The sequence below is a fragment of the Lampris incognitus genome, chromosome 1, assembly GCF_029633865.1.
Source record: "Lampris incognitus isolate fLamInc1 chromosome 1, fLamInc1.hap2, whole genome shotgun sequence".
Lineage (NCBI taxonomy): Eukaryota > Metazoa > Chordata > Actinopteri > Lampriformes > Lampridae > Lampris > Lampris incognitus.
The window spans coordinates 25,065,443-25,079,067 of record NC_079211.1 but is presented as its reverse complement, the minus strand read 5'-3'; the positions used below and the strand labels follow the sequence as shown (position 1 = coordinate 25,079,067).

General features: G+C 43.3%; 2 protein-coding genes and 1 long non-coding RNA gene across 5 annotated transcripts; 1 reads left to right on the top strand and 2 right to left on the bottom strand.

Moving 5' to 3' along the window:
- Window positions 1-2,772: 2,772 nt before the first annotated feature.
- On the bottom strand, window positions 2,773-8,573 carry LOC130117378 (ADP-ribosylation factor-like protein 3). Of its 2 annotated transcripts, XM_056285556.1 has the most exons (7): window positions 8,468-8,573; window positions 8,051-8,210; window positions 6,582-6,725; window positions 5,001-5,117; window positions 4,494-4,544; window positions 3,917-4,102; window positions 2,773-3,245 (listed from the first exon to the last, which is right to left on the bottom strand). In XM_056285556.1, exons 2-7 carry the CDS (start codon window positions 8,066-8,068, stop codon window positions 3,198-3,200), a joined length of 564 nt encoding a protein of 187 aa, XP_056141531.1. In that variant the 5' UTR covers window positions 8,069-8,210; window positions 8,468-8,573; the 3' UTR covers window positions 2,773-3,197. The 2 variants fall into 2 exon arrangements, with proteins under 2 accessions (XP_056141531.1, XP_056141532.1); XM_056285557.1 differs by lacking the exons at window positions 6,582-6,725; window positions 8,051-8,210; window positions 8,468-8,573 and adding an exon at window positions 5,245-5,307.
- LOC130117404 (uncharacterized) lies at window positions 6,601-12,008 on the top strand. 2 transcript variants are annotated; one of them, XR_008810679.1, is made up of 5 exons: window positions 6,628-6,718; window positions 8,099-8,131; window positions 10,147-10,369; window positions 10,624-10,739; window positions 11,903-12,008. It is a non-coding gene; the product is annotated as an uncharacterized LOC130117404 (long non-coding RNA). The 2 variants fall into 2 exon arrangements; XR_008810678.1 differs by lacking the exon at window positions 8,099-8,131 and having other exon boundaries at window positions 6,601-6,718.
- LOC130117362 (uncharacterized) lies at window positions 9,333-13,333 on the bottom strand. Its single transcript, XM_056285555.1, has 8 exons — window positions 13,315-13,333; window positions 12,953-13,078; window positions 12,748-12,819; window positions 12,572-12,616; window positions 12,385-12,432; window positions 12,009-12,266; window positions 11,233-11,331; window positions 9,333-9,466 (listed from the first exon to the last, which is right to left on the bottom strand). The coding sequence occupies exons 2-8, from the start codon at window positions 13,005-13,007 to the stop codon at window positions 9,387-9,389; spliced, it is 657 nt and encodes a 218-aa protein (XP_056141530.1). The 5' UTR covers window positions 13,008-13,078; window positions 13,315-13,333; the 3' UTR covers window positions 9,333-9,386.
- Between the last annotated feature and the right edge of the window lie 292 nt (window positions 13,334-13,625).

The window sequence follows — 13,625 nt, the reverse complement described above, 5'->3', positions numbered from 1 at the left end:
AAAACAATAGAGCCATTAAAACCAACTGTAGCTAAGCAGAGCCAAAATGACTCAGTAAAGGGTTGTTCTTAGGGAAAAATGTGGAGGATGCCAACATTGTTTTCCTCCATGATAGAAGAGCTGTGTGGGCCTCCAAGACTGGGGGGGCTTTTGGCAGCTATCTCCCAAGGAGAGGTTGAAAACCTTGCGGTGGAAGACAGAGCAAGTTTCCTGAAAACAGGGTTCACAGCCTGAGAGAGGAAGGTCGCAGTCATTCAGATTACATGATGGGCCCGAATAGAGACATTCCCGTTATGGACCTCAAGACAAAAGAAAAAGAAAGCACTTCCCTCTTGATTGACTATCAAGACGCTAGTATTTCTGCCAGGAAAACATGGACCACATGGTGAGATGGTCAACGAGACGGTGCGTGACATAGCCAAGTACCTCTGTGAACGGGGATACGGATGAACCAATGACCCTGATAAATGGTGTTGAGAGATTGAGTTTGCACACATCGCTAGAAGAGCTAGGAAAGTAAACAAGAATTTGAGGGGGAATAAAAACTCACTACAGGCTCTTCTACGTGGCAATTTCTTGCAACATCTATCATACATTACTTCTAGATTCAAAACAGTATGGTACCTTGAGAGCAAATCGATATCTTGCCTTGCCATCTTCCTCCCTAATACTCTCTCTATATCCACATTTTCTTCCTCTTGTTGCATGGACAAATCCACTATTCTGGATTATTTTAGTGAAATATGGAGAGACAGTGCAGTGTAAACACTGGTCACTTCATGGTGAGGAGATAAGCAGCTGAGCAAAGGTGGACCACGTTATTTTTTTCTACTTCCAACAAGAAAAGAATTCTATTTATAGTCACATATATACACTGCTCAAAAAAATAAAGGGAACACATAAGCAATGCAATGTAGCTCCAAGTCAATCACACTTTTGAGATATCAACCTGTCCAGTTAGGAAGCAACACTGATTTGTGAATCAATTTCACCTGTTGGTAAATTGTCTAATTTCCACCAGGTGGAAATTAGACAATTTGCCAGACAACCCCTATAAAAGGAATGGATTTGCAGGTGGTGGCCACAGACCATTTGCCTGTCCTCATCTTTTCTGGCCGATCTTTGGTTAGTTTTTCATTGTGCTAGTGCCCTCACCGCTAGAGATGGCATGTGGCGGTATCTGCAACCTACAGAAGTTGCTCAGGTAGTGCAGCTCATCCAGGATGGCACATCAATGCGTGCTGTGGCAAGAAGATTTGATGTGTCTCCCAGCACAGTGTCCAGAGCATGGAGGAGGTACCAGGAGACAGGCCAGTACACCAGGAGATGTGGAGGGGGCCGCAGGAGGACAACAACCCCGCAGCAGGACCGCTATCTGGTCCTTTGTGCAAGGAGGAACAGGAGGAGCACTGCCGGAGCCCTACAAAACGACCTTCAACAGGCCACTAATGTGCAGGTTTCTGCTCAAACAGTGAGAAACAGAATGCATGAGGATGGTATGAGGGCCCGACGTCCACAATTGGGGCCTGTGCTCACAGCCCAACACCGTGCAGCCCGATTGACCTTTGCCAGAGAACCTCTTGGTTGGCAGATTCGCCATTGGCGCCCTGTGCTCTTCACAGATGAGAGCAGGTTCACACTGAACACATGTGACAGACGTGAGAAAGTCTGGAGACGCTGTGGAGAACGTTCTGCTGCCTGCAACATCCTCCAGCATGACCGGTTTGGCGGTGGGTCAGTGATGGTCTGGGGAGGCATATCCTTGGAGGGCCGCACAGACCTCTACGTGCTAGCCAGAGGTACCATGACTGCCATTAGGTACCGGGATGAGATCCTCAGACCCATTGTCAGACCATATGCTGGTGCAGTGGGCCCTGGGTTCCTGCTCATGCATGACAATGCTCATCCTCATGTGGCCAGAGTGTGTCAGCAGTTCCTGTATGTCGAGGGCATTGATGCTATGGACTGGCCTGCACGTTCCCCAGACCTGAATCCAATCGAGCACCTCTGGGACATCATGTCTCGTACCATCCGCCAACGTGATGTCGCACCACAGACTGTCCAGGAGTTGACCGATGCCCTGATCCAGGTCTGGGAGGAGATCCCTCAGGAGACCATCCGTCGTCTCATCAGGAGCATGCCCAGACGTTGTAGGGAGTGCATACAGGCACGTGGAGGCCACACACACTACTGAGCCTCATTTTGAATCATCTTGAAGAATTTCCACAGAAGTTGGATCAGCCTATGTTCTCATTTTCCACTTTGATTTTGAGTATGATTCTGAATCCAGACCTTAATGGGCTAATGATTTTGATTTCCATTGATCATTCTTAGGTTATTTTGCTCTAAACACATTCCTCTGTCTAATAAATAAAGATTTTCAGCTGAAATATTTCATTCATCGAGGTCTATATTGTTTTTAGGTGTTCCCTTTATTTTTTTGAGCAGTATATATATATATATATATATATATATATATATGATAAAAGTCATATATATTATAAAATACATTTTTGTAGGTTTTTTCCATTAACTGTTTTAACAATTAATGTTCACTATGTTAATTGTGTGTACATGCTTGAATCTATATAAAAAGTTAAACAAATCGATAACAATGCAGGCATGCAGACAAATAGATAGATAGATAGATAGATAGATAGGCTTTTCACTATCCTATATCAAAATGTGTTCATTGCAAACTGCTGCGGGATAGTGTGTTTGAAAACAAAGAGGCAAAAGAAAAGAAATGACTAATCATTTTATTGTCGCAAATCTCCAAACACATAAACACATTTTACACACACTTTACACTCACACTGGACTCACGTCTACACGACTGCTTACATCCAACGACTCAGTGTGTCTACAGCCTGGTTCTCCCATAGAGTAAGATAAGTAAGAAAGCACACATATTCTTCAGAGGAAGGTCTTCGGAGACAAAACATATATGACTCGGATGAGATAACACTAAGAGCTTAGTGTCTAAATCGGGTACTGTGGCTACAGAATTTGACTTGAGTTGCTATGTTCGAAAATGTCCATAAAAACGTAATGTAAAAACAAACAATCATTCAAATTTGGAACAGGGGGTACGGTCTTCCTCCACTGAAGCAGAATGTCACAAGCACACCTTGCAGAATTGAAGGGTGACACCGATTCTCTGCTTCACTCTGGTCGATGCAGGTAAGGATGTTGGTTTATTTCTTCTTTTTTACAATGTTGTTGCAAATCCAGTTCATGCCATCCTGTTGGGAGAAAGGAAGGAAAACATCAGTATCAAAATTAACTTGATAAACCATTAGGGAATAGTTGAAAACAAAACAGAACAAATTGTTCCCCTCTCCCCCCCCCCAATTGTATCCAGCCAATTACCCCACTCTTCTGAGCCGTTTCGGTCGCTGCTCCACCCCCTCTGCTGATCCGGGGAGGGCTGCAGACTACCACATGCTTCCTCCGATACATGTGGAGTTGCCAGCTGCTTCTTTTCACCTGACAGTGAGGAGTTTTGTCAGGGGGACGTAGCACGTGGGAGGATCACACTATTTCCTCTAGCTCCCCCTCCACCATGAACAGGGGCCCTGACCAATTAGAGGAGGCGCTAGTGCAGCGACCAAGAAACATACCCACATCCAGCTTCCCACCCGCAGACATGGCCAATTGTGTCTGTAGGGACGCCCTACCAAGCCGGAGGGAACACGGGGATTCGAACTAGTGATCCCTATGTTGGTAGGCAACGGAATAGACCGCCACGCCACCCGGATGCCCAAACAGAACAAAATGTTTGCCAAGTTTAATTGCATGTTTTGGGATGAATGTAAACTCAAGTACCAAGGAACATGCTTTCGCTGATGAGTTTCGAAATGAAGTACTTCATATCTTCTCAGAGACTTCATCAAAAGCTAAGACACTACCTCACCTGAACTCCTTCGCCTGACACAGCCGAGCATGCCTGAATCTGCCATTCACGATCCCTGTACGTATGCAGGTTCAGTCCCTCAGCAATCTCACTGGCCGGTGATGCTGTGGCCAGGTCCTGCTTATTGGCAAAGATGAGCACCGGTACGCCCTTAAGGTTCTCGTCATCGATCAGCTCCGAAAGTTCCTGCACATAAATGAAGCCCAAACATGCACATGCATGCCACCCCCACCCCCACCCCCACACACACACACACACACACCAACAAAAGAAAGTGACATGTAAGTGTAAGTCTACATTCACACTAATACATATAACAAGATGCATCCTCCCAGATTTGAATGACAGCTTATATATCTAATGCACACACACACACATACACACACACCCACCCCCCCACCCCCCCACACACACACACATAATTGGATTCATCAGTTAAGGCCATGCCCTTGCAAATTGAAGAGCAATCTCAAAATGTTATTCACATAATGTGAATTCTGCTAGGGATGAATTTTCACTTGTCATCATTGTCATTGTTTGTCTGCGTACTGGTATTAGAATTGTAGATAGGGCTTACCAATCCCGTCTCCTCAAACCGCTTCTTGTCTGCACTGTCGATGACATAGATCTGAAAGAGTCAATATATAAATCATACTTAATTTCCATAAAAAAATGTTTTCCTTCACATTCATTACTACTACTCGTACTGTGGATGTGTGAAACTCTCAAGGTATCTGGGTCTCTTGGGCCTACCATGCAGCTATACTTACACAGATGACAAATTAATGAGAGTTAGAAGTTGTTTAAAGTACAAGACAAGAGTTTGACCACTCTTTTTTTTAAAAAACATAACCAGAAACGTTGATATTGCACACACCAAGTGATTTCACTCGGGTATAATTGTGCTGCTTGATTTGGTATTTAGTATTTTGCACTGATGAGCAACGATATTGCTGCCTTGCCATGTGTTTCATTGTACTTCCGTTGGGTGTTTTCATCGTTTCCCTGTCTGAACCAGGGAAAGCCTCTAAAATGGAAGTGAAGAGGAGCAGGTTGAAACACATGTTAAACAGTCTCCACTCACCAGCAGGTCTGTGTTTTCCAAGTACTTTTTCCAGAAGGGTCTGATCTTCCTCTGCCCTCCGATGTCCCATACGTTTAGTTTCATGCCATGAGAGGCCACACTCTTTATGTTAAAGCCCTGGGGTCAAATACAAAGCCGGGATTACTGCATGTCACTGTCCTGGTTTTAACACTCGTTATAGCACCTTCGGGTCTCTTTCAGGAAGGCGATGTTCAATTCTGACAAGTCTGTGACGCTACTTTACCACAACGTTTCTGTGACCACGGCTCACTTGCTGAGCGCGTTGACGGCGGTGTAACCGAGCGTCATGAACACCCTTCACAATAAGAGCCCCTGGCCATATGAACTGCATGACTGAACTTAAAATCACTCAGAGCATTACAGGCAACTCGATAAACCCAGCGGTCGCAGGGAGATCGACGGAAATGCTGTGAAAGTGATGTAACGGTGTAAGGACCACGGATGTGTTGACTCGCTAGCGACACATCCACGGATGTGTTCGTTACGGATGTGTTGTGTGTTGCTCGGTGTTGACTCGATAGCAACGCATCCGTTGAGGCCGCGGCCCCCCCTTTTTCCCCACAACACGTTTCTTTCTGGTTTAGCGGGACGACGTTGTATAATGCCTTTATCCTGCAGGCGGGCTAAGAAGCCGATCTGAGGATGAGGCCGGCGGGATCAACTGCACTGTTTGTGTTTACATGTGAAGTTTGACTGATTTGTGGTAACCGCGGCCGCCGTCCTCTGCAGCGCAGCGTCTATCTGAGCAGAAGCTCGTCTCAACTGTGCTCCGTTACAGGGTGATGGATAATCGTATCAAATATTAGGTAATATGTACCATGTGAGTATATGGTTTATCTCCTCCTAATAACACTTTGTTTAACGTTTAACACGATGAGCTACGATCCTAACATCGCTATCCCGTTTCATTAGCGGCACTTAAAGTGGCTGTGTAGTAAGGCCAAGATATCTCCAAAAAACAGTGTTGAGAAAAAAGGTCATTTGAATCTCGTCTTTTTTTTTTAGGTCAGAGCATATACCGGGTCCAACGGGTCTCGGCAAGACCAGACAGAATTATTTTTCCATAAATAATGCATAAAAGATATTTAACGGTAGTACTAGTAGTGCAAAAAAACAAACAAAACCAAAAAAACGAACGCAATCACAACAGAAATTTAAAAGTAAATGTTATCCTTGGAAAATTGGTAGAAACTGAAGTTGTTGGTTGGTACAGAAAAAGAGTGCATATTGTGTGTTTCAAAGTCATGAAAATTGTTGTTGCAACACACACATATACACACATACATGTAGAGATAGATAGATAGATAGATAGATAGATAGATAGATATAGAAGTGGTTCACTCTTTAGTAGCGTCAGAGGGCCTTTCTTGATCTGATGGAGTGTGTGTGTGTGTGTGTGTGTTTTCCAGTAAAAAAATTTTTTTTGCTTGTGTGTTTGAGAATGGGTGTGTGTGTGTGTGTGTTGCTGTGTGTGTGCAGAGGTCACTGTGCATGGATGCATGTGCGTGCTTTCTGTTTTGAATATGCAGATGTGTTTATTAGCCTGCACCTTCTGCTGACCTGCGTGGGTGTGATGGTGTTAACGTCTTCCGAGGCGAGGTTCTTCAGCAGGGTGGTCTTTCCGGCGTTGTCCAATCCCAGCAGCACTATCCTCAGCTCCTGCTCCGTGGAACCCTTCAGCTTTTGAATGACTGAGAGTAAGCCCTGCATGGGGGGAGGTGCAACTTGATTACACAAACAAACAAACAAACAAACAAACAAACAAACAAGAGGGGGAAAAAAAGAAAAGAAAGCCAGACCATAAACTCACTCACAACATTCTTGGCAGCTTTCTTTAGTTGTTTTGGCCAACACAGATGTAGACATCTTCGTTTACATTTAGGTTTTAGATTGAGAAGAGCTAGCCTACTACCACTTAGTGAGAATATATTGTGCAGGATTATCATGTCTGGACCTTCCACCTGCATTATCACCTGCTTTTGTAATGAGTGATTTGAGATGAAAAAGTACTTTTATTGTGTTTCTGTTCAGAGGTTGCAATGATGCAAAAATAAACGAGTAGGTTGAGTTATAACAATATATAAAAAAAGACAGTAATGTGATCACCATGGCATCAAACTATGTGCTAAACTTGCACATATTGATGTATCAAATCAAACAGGAGACAATGCAAAAGAAATAACTACACCAATTTTCTCTCTCAACACGACTTCATGCCAGCATGAAATAACAGATAGATAGACGCTTCAAAAATTAGAGCGGTACACAGCATGTAAACACACTACATGGATTTAATCTTTAATGAAACCTCACAGAACCACTGGATCATCTGTCCTGAGGTCAAATCGCTCGCCATGTTCCTGAGAACCAGATGACATACTACCGTTTAGATCACTCTCTCCTTGCTCCACCTGCCCACAATCCTCTAGCCTTTTCGTCTCCAGCAACTCCTTCTACCTGCGAGAATCAATCTAGCGTCTCATTTAGAAAAGAATTTAGTGGGACCTCATCCGTATTAGTACTGACAATTGTTATTAGCATGCAGCCTCTTTGCACAAACGCACAACACAGACACACTGCTGACAAAATGGACGCCCTTTCTCAAGATTGACCAATACAATTTCACAAGATCGGGAGAGTCAAGGCAGTTCAACCACGCTAGCAAGAGGTGCCTCTCTCTGTGAAGTGGCTGTTTAACATTTGATGGTGTACACAAGTACTGCTAGCAGTCTGCACATTGTGTGCCATGAACAACTGAGTGCATGGATGTTTGAATTTCAAACCGATTGTATACCAGCATTCAATTGATTAGCCTACAATCAAGCACAGAGGAAGTAACTGATTATAAAACCGAGTAGGATGTAGAGTTTAATTGGATAGAAAACCTGTATACACATGACTCTTGGTAGCACACGGTGGGAGACTAATGGCATAGAAGATCAGAGTAAAAGTATGAGAGACCCTTTACATCAAACAGACAGGATAATATTTGGTTCCACGGGGCCACTACTCCAGGTCACATCACCTACCTTCTGAGCTTCTCCCATGATGGTGATTTTGTTCTGTCTTGCCTGCAGGGCTGCAGCTACATTCTCCGGTGAAACTCACAGGTATGCTAACTATCCAGGTCACCCGGGAGTCAGGGGGCCGAAGGATATCAGTGACCTCTCGCTCGGCCTCTTCCTCTTCCTAAAAAATATGTGTTTGTGAGTTTATTGTATGTGTGTGTGTGTTTGTGTATGTGAAATCAATGTCTGCCCAATTGGGCTCCAATTGCCTTCCTCGTCTTTGTGGAGTTAACAAGACGGGGAGGGGGTGGGGATGGGACTCAGGATTAGGAGGCCAGAATTAGCCCTAGTTTTCCTAGCACAGGCCGCCCAATCCCCCCCCCCACTCCACCCTGCCTCCATCTTTTTCTCCATCTCCACTTTGCTGTAGAGCTTTACCTGGATTATCCCTTAGCCACCTGCTCCAGAGGAAACCGAAGAAACAACCCTAACTCGCACGCACGCACAACACACACACACACACACACACACACACACACACACACACACACACAGATATTATTAGGAGGAACAGATACAGCCAGACAATTCGCCATATGGCGGAGGGGGAGGGACGCTGCATAAATATTCAGGGTGATGGATTCAACACAAACACCACGCACAGGACATGGCAGCAAAAAGAATTACATGACACACAATTCACACTTTGGACTCGCATTTATGGATGATATCGGGTTAGTTACATTACGGTCAGCTCTGAAATCCCATATCCCTCCCTCCACGGAGAGAGGAATAGACTGCATATCATCTCACATATCCATTACTTACTGGCTTCTGGAAAGCGGCATAAGCTTAAGTGGACGTTGTGAGTGTCTGTGCGGCCCTGTGAGTAGAGCATTCAGTGGGATTAATTTTAGCAGGTCTGTCCTGCACTGGGATTAAAACATTTCTCTTTTCCTCAAACGAGGCGGGGCTAACCTGGTTGCCGAGTTACACAACGGAAGCGCCCTGGTCTGCAGACGGCCTCTTACGCCACAAATCTGCCCGCCGCACCTACTGACCCCCGTGCATACTCTTAGGCGAACACACAGATGAAACACACGCCAGCGTATACGAACCCGCTTATTAGCAACATTCCCGCTTACCTCTCAGCCGCCTGCCCACCCACATCCACAAGTGCGCACACACATAAACAAAATCATGTTTTATGACAATTACAAATTCAGAAAAGCTTTTATTCATAAATACAACCCAACATACAGTGTTCATTTATGTTAACAGCGATCACATACTGATGTCAGGGCGATGAGCTTTAGTGTGACAGAAGAATAGTTAGGCGTCTCTAACTGTAGCTGTGTTAGGCGTCATCTCTGGCTGTAATCTTTCGAGTCATGTGTGGATCCTGTGCCCTCTGCTCCCTCCTGTTCCTATGTTGAACTGAGCAGAGAGAGAGCGAGACAGACAGACACAGAGACAGAGACAGTGACAGAGACAGACAGAGAGAGGAAAGAGGGAAAAATCACACATGATGACGATCAACTGTTAAATGTAAACTATAAAGTAGTTAGAGTAAAGACGCAAGTAAAATCTTATTTTCAGCTTTTAACGGGTAAAAGAACCTACGGTGGCAAACCAAAGTGCAAAATGTGAATTTGCTTGAAAATGTGCGGTTTCATCTAAACTTCAACATGTAATAAACAATGCCTTGGACATTAGAGAAAAGCTAGTGATTTGGTTGTTTAAATACATAGCAGATAAAATCTCCTTCGGCTCCTTTGTAGGAGTTATTGTTTCTCAAAACGCCGAGAAAGAATCCAGGGATGAGATTATTTCATCTTTTAGTAGACCAACAATAATCCCTGATGGGCGCTGATCACAGTCACTTTTCAGCACAGGATGTGGCAAAGTTTCACATCGCACTACTGCCACCATATGTTCAAAGGATATTTTACTTAAACTGATAATGAATGATAACTAATAATTGATCAGTGAGAATGTGTGAGTATTTAGGGCCACAAGACGTTTTCCTTGGGAAACTCCATTATACTTGTGCAGTCCAAAGTGGAACAGTTAAAGAGTAATATCTTTTAGCAGAGCTGTGTTTGACACCACTTTAGCTGAGTCCGAGTCAAGACCAAGGCCAGACCGAGACTGTTAAATGGGCTAGGAGGCCGAGTCTGAGTCAAGACCAAGACCAGACCGAGATTGTTAAAGGGGCGAGGAGGTAGAGTCCGAGTCAAGACCAAGACCAGGACCAGACCGAGACTGTAAAAGGGACTAGGAGGCTGAGTCTGAGTCAAGACCAAGACCGGATCGAGACTTTAAAAGGGGCTTTAAAATGTGAGTCCAATTCAAGAAGACCATGAATCCGAATTCAAACTGCAACCATTAATTGAATACGGCTTACAATATAAAGCAATTACATCACAGTTTGAATTGAATGAGAGATGAATAATGTTTCAAACGCATAAGTTGATAACAAAAACATTTCTCTGTTAACTCTCGTCATTTCAACATCTCAAAACTGATTCTTCTTACATCGATATTCTACTTAGCCATGGGAAATAAATGCAAGATTTGCGTTGATGTTTCAGGATAAACTGGCGCAAAAGAAAAGACTATGCGGCAACCCCACCGTTCATTCTTCCAGATCAAATGGTTTCTATCAACCGACTAGAACCTCCTTCGGCATTTAAAAATGAAGGAAACGGTGAGTAAAGGAGTGGTAAAAAAAAAATCACATAAAACCTTCTAGCACTATCGAATTTATCGACTCTGAAACTGAATAACAAACAGTCGCCATGTGTGATGTAAATCCATCTAATATGGCCATCCATTAGTCCATCATACAGTAAAAAGACTTGGATATGGATTGATGATCCACAATCTTATGTAATAAATAGCAAGGTCTAAGAATGTGTTCTTGTTATTTACTTATTCCCTTATAGTTTCAAAACTCAATTTTATCATTTATTTACTTTTTACTTTTTTTTTCTCTTTCTCTAATCTAGTTCATGCCATTTTTGTTCTGTTCTGTTTTCTTCTTTTACCCTTACCCGATTCTTATCTGGGTACTTAGGTGCATTGCTTTGCATTTTAATGAATGGAATGTGCTATGTGAATATATATTCTTTGATTGATTGATTGATTGATTGATTGATTTATCGATTGATTGATGGTGAAAAATTAAACAACACTCTCACAAGTCTCCCGTTTCATCTTGTACTTCATGACCAATCCCAGAAGCAGCACCAGCACAAAAGTAGAGCTGCCGCAGATGATCAGGATCAGCCAGTTTCTGTCTGTGAAACACAAAACCAACAGACACACAGACAAACCGACAGACCAACAGACAGACCAACAGACCAACCAACAGATAGACATATAGATAGACCGAGAGACCGACAGACAGACCAACAGACTGGCTGACAGACAGACCGAGAGACCGACAGACAGACACCAACAGACAGACAGACAGAACAATTGACAGACAGGACAACAGACTGACTGACAGACAGACCGAGAAATCGGCAGACAGACCGACAGACAAACCAACAGAAAGACAGACAGACAAACCAACAGACAGACCAACAGACAGAAAGACGAACCAACAGACCAACAGACAGACAGACCGACAGACAGACAGACAAAAACAGAATCAAATTAACAGAGGAGAAAGAGACAGAGGGGTAGAGAGAAAGAATGACATACATGAAGACAGCAGACAAACAGACGGACTTGTACACAGAGGGACATGCAGGCAGACAGACGTGCAGACCAAACCAAAGCAAAGAAATTGACTATTTTGAAAGGTCACTGAGGTAATTTATTAATAAAGTAATGAAAAGTGTTTTCTCTTTTGTTCAAATTTAGAGACCACAAAAAGTACTCTCTCCCAGTTTGCAGTATTACCAACCATGACCATTGAGACAACAGAGATCTCCAATGCAGTAAAGTCAACAGGAAAACATCACACGACCTGTTATGGACAACTCCTTTAGTGATGAGGTGAAATTGCCGCAGGGGCTATAGACGACGCAGTGGTAGTGACCGTTGTCCTGGGTAAACACCTTCAACGTCAGTTCACTGGCATTCTTGCCCTCCAGGATGTGCCCATCCTTCTGCCACTCAAACACCAGGTCCACGGAGGACAGATTATGACAACATCTCATTGTGATACAGTCGCCCTCCTGCAAGATGCACTTGGAGCTGGTGTTCAGCGGCACTTGAATGATTTCTAAACAAATGGTTTAGGAGAGGTAACATCAAAAGTCTCAGGATGGATATTTCAGAAGTGCAAATGAATGTGGATGGATGGAGGAATACTACATGTTGCTTATACTGTCACGGCCTACCTTTCATGCAATTCTGTGGAATATCTGAGTTTTCAGGGTGTGCTGAGACTGTGAAGAGGATGAAAAACAGAATAAGAAATCAGTATTTACAGTTTCATTCAAACTACACAAAAAAAATAAAATGCACCATGGGTTTAACTTATAATGTCTGTAAAATCTATGGCATGGATTTAGAGTGGGTACTCACCACTGAAGCACTGAGTAGTGTTTTCTGAACATGACTGACCAAAATCTATTGTGAGTTGAGAAGAATGATGAGCAGAAGACTTCCTTGTTGTACATGTTACTTGTGCAATAATGTGGTTAAGAACATCCTGACACATTGCATTGAGTAATAAAGCCCATAAATAGAGTCATATGTACCAGCTGATTTATTTTCTGCCAGAGATTTTCCTGTGCTGTTACATCTCAGACACTGGGCTGAGCAAACCTCTGCTACAAGTTAAGACAAGGATGAGAGCCATGTGTGTTGAGAATAAGAAAACAACAACAACAACAACGACAACAACATTATTCTCAGATAACAAGATAGAACCACAGTTGGAAGATTCTGAGCGCGGTTCCTTACTTATGAAGAGACTGCTAAGCAAAAGAAACAGGGCCATCTCTCTCACAGTTGTCATCTGTTAGACCGACGAGTCAAATCAGGAAATGGAAACTAGATTCGCTATTCTGTAATGTTGTCACAAAGCTGCTGCACAGCACGGAGGCAAAGAGAGGGTGACAGGGCGTCAATCATGGTAGAAACAGAACACCATCACTCACAAAAAACATCTCTGGCTGCCTTTAACAACAGAAAATAGCAACACGGATCATTTAGGCAGACAAGCATTCATTTTGATAGAACTAGCACATTGTTACACCCCCTTATATCTAGCCATTATTAGACTGAAAGAGAATATTATATCAAAGTTGTTTTTTTTCTTTTACCTTTGTTGTAGGAGTACAGTTTTGTCACTCACAAAGTAAGTTTCATGGGTGAAGAGCGTGCCGCTTTCTCTGCTTTGCCTATATCCACTTCCTTTCCCCTGGCAAAGGTATACTGACACTGATGGCAAATACTGATATCAATGTAAATTAATTCATTCCTGGAACGCCACAATACAAACAACATGGCTTTTATGTTGAGGGTGAAGGATAGCAACGACGGCTGCGCTGTTACATCCTGTTTTGTTGTTTGTTAATGATGATGATGATTTTAGTTGACATTGTCACATGTATGCACACACACATACACACAC

Bases quoted from the DNA above. Each gene is read 5' to 3' on its own strand.
- LOC130117378 (XM_056285556.1), bottom strand. The intron at 4,103-4,493 runs GTAAGCCCTATC...ATTTATGTGCAG, and splicing joins GGTTTGAGGAGACGGGATTG to GAACTTTCGGAGCTGATCGA. The intron at 3,246-3,916 runs GTGAGGTAGTGT...TTCTCCCAACAG, and splicing joins TGTCAGGCGAAGGAGTTCAG to GATGGCATGAACTGGATTTG.
- LOC130117362 (XM_056285555.1), bottom strand. From the start codon at position 13,007: ATGACAACTGTGAGAGAGATGGCCCTGTTTCTTTTGCTTAGCAGTCTC. The intron at 12,617-12,747 runs GTACATATGACT...AACTCACAATAG, and splicing joins GGCAGAAAATAAATCAGCTG to ATTTTGGTCAGTCATGTTCA. The intron at 12,433-12,571 runs GTGAGTACCCAC...TCCTCTTCACAG, and splicing joins CACTACTCAGTGCTTCAGTG to TCTCAGCACACCCTGAAAAC.